Genomic DNA, 1,579 nt, shown 5'->3' on the forward strand with positions numbered 1-1,579 from the left:
ACATATTTATAAAAAATGGCTCAATTTAATGAGTTATTCGGCTTTTTTCCTAATAAAATAGCATTTATATTCGTACAAATGTAAATTAAATCCTTTTTACAATCAGCACCTTAATTTTTCCTCTGACATGGTGGAACTATTGTGCAGTCATGTCCTCCTGGGAAACTGGAAGTGAAAATGGAAACTGGGAAAGTGGGTAGGAACTGGGAAGTGGGAAACTGGGAAGTTGGGAAGTCCGACGTTTTCAAGTGCTTTTAATGTCGAAACAATTCTTCAACCCAATAAGATTTAACATTTAGCTAATAATAAAGTTAGCTAGCTTGCTTAGCATTAACGTTGGTCAAACTAGCCACATTATAAATATTGAGAAGGGTGTCATTGTCAAAAAATTGATTTTGGTTGAAAAGGTCAAAGGTCAGGGGTAAAACGTCACAACTCGAGTAACATTGTCCCACTTGTAATTCCGATTTAGAGGGTCAATCAAGTGAAATTTTCCCACTCGGAACTAGGAGTTTATGATAAGTCCCTGGTTCGAATCCCAGAGCCAACTAGGGGAAAAATCTGTCKATTTGCAAGGCACTTAACCCTAATTGCTTCTGTAAGTCTCTCTGGATAAGAGRGTTGTGCTAAATTAGTCAAATGTAAATAATGAGGTATCTAGTCTGGATTAAACCTCATAAGAAGATAGTTGAATCATATTGAGGTTTCATTTTGGTCTCTCTGTTTAACCAAATACTCTGTCTTTGGCAGGAGAGAGACCAGACTCTTACTCTGACAGCGGGAGTACTTCAGGGGAACCAGACCCAGAGATGCCCAAACCAGRGAAACCACACCACTGCTCCCAATGTGGAAATYMATTTTTCTCATCAGGTGACCTGAAAAAGCATAAGAGAACACACTCTGTAGAGAGGCCTTTCCAATGCTCTCAGTGTGGAAAGAGATTTATCCAGTCATCACATTTGAAAGAGCATAAGATAATACACACAGGAGAGAAGCCTTTCCAATGCTCCCAGTGTGGAAATAGTTTTACCCGGTTAAGGGACCTGAATAGGCATAAAGGAATACACACAGGAGAGAAGCCTTACCAKTGTTGTCATTGTGGACAGAGTTTTAGGTGGTTAGTGACCCTGAAAACACATGAGAGGACACATACAGGAGAGAAGCCTTTCCAATGCTCCCAGTGTGGGAATGCTTTTACACGGTTAGAGAAGCTGAAAGAACATAAGAGAATTCACACGGGAGAAAAGRCRTTCCAATGCTTGCAGTGTGAAAAAAGATTTATCCAGTCATGGCATCTCAAAGAGCATGAGAGGATACACACAGGGGAGAAGCCTTTCCAATGCMRCCAGTGTGGAAAGAGTTTTARCCGGTTAAGGTACCTGAATAAGCATAAAGGAATACACACGGGAGCAAAGCCMTACCACTGTTCTCATTGTGAACAGAGTTTTAGGTGGTTAGTGAGCCTTAAAACACATGAAAGAATACACACAGGAGAGAAACCTTTCAACTGCTCTCAATGTGGAATTACTTTTACCTTGTTAGGGAGCCTGAAATCACACCAGAGGACACATGATAAAAG

General features: G+C 40.4%; 1 protein-coding gene across 1 annotated transcript in view; it reads left to right on the top strand.

The window, feature by feature from the left end:
• LOC139026041 (zinc finger protein 135-like) overlaps positions 1–1,572 on the top strand; it is a gene marked incomplete at its 3' end in the record, with an annotated part of 4,923 nt that extends 3,351 nt beyond the window's left edge. Inside the window, exon 2 of the mRNA XM_070441341.1 lies at positions 751–1,572. Within this exon, the coding sequence (XP_070297442.1) occupies positions 751–1,572 (822 nt within the window). The remainder of the gene's footprint in view (positions 1–750) is intronic.
• Positions 1,573–1,579: the final 7 nt, after the last annotated feature.

The sequence above is a fragment of the Salvelinus sp. IW2-2015 genome, unplaced genomic scaffold (assembly GCF_002910315.2).
Source record: "Salvelinus sp. IW2-2015 unplaced genomic scaffold, ASM291031v2 Un_scaffold3770, whole genome shotgun sequence".
NCBI lineage: Eukaryota > Metazoa > Chordata > Actinopteri > Salmoniformes > Salmonidae > Salvelinus > Salvelinus sp. IW2-2015.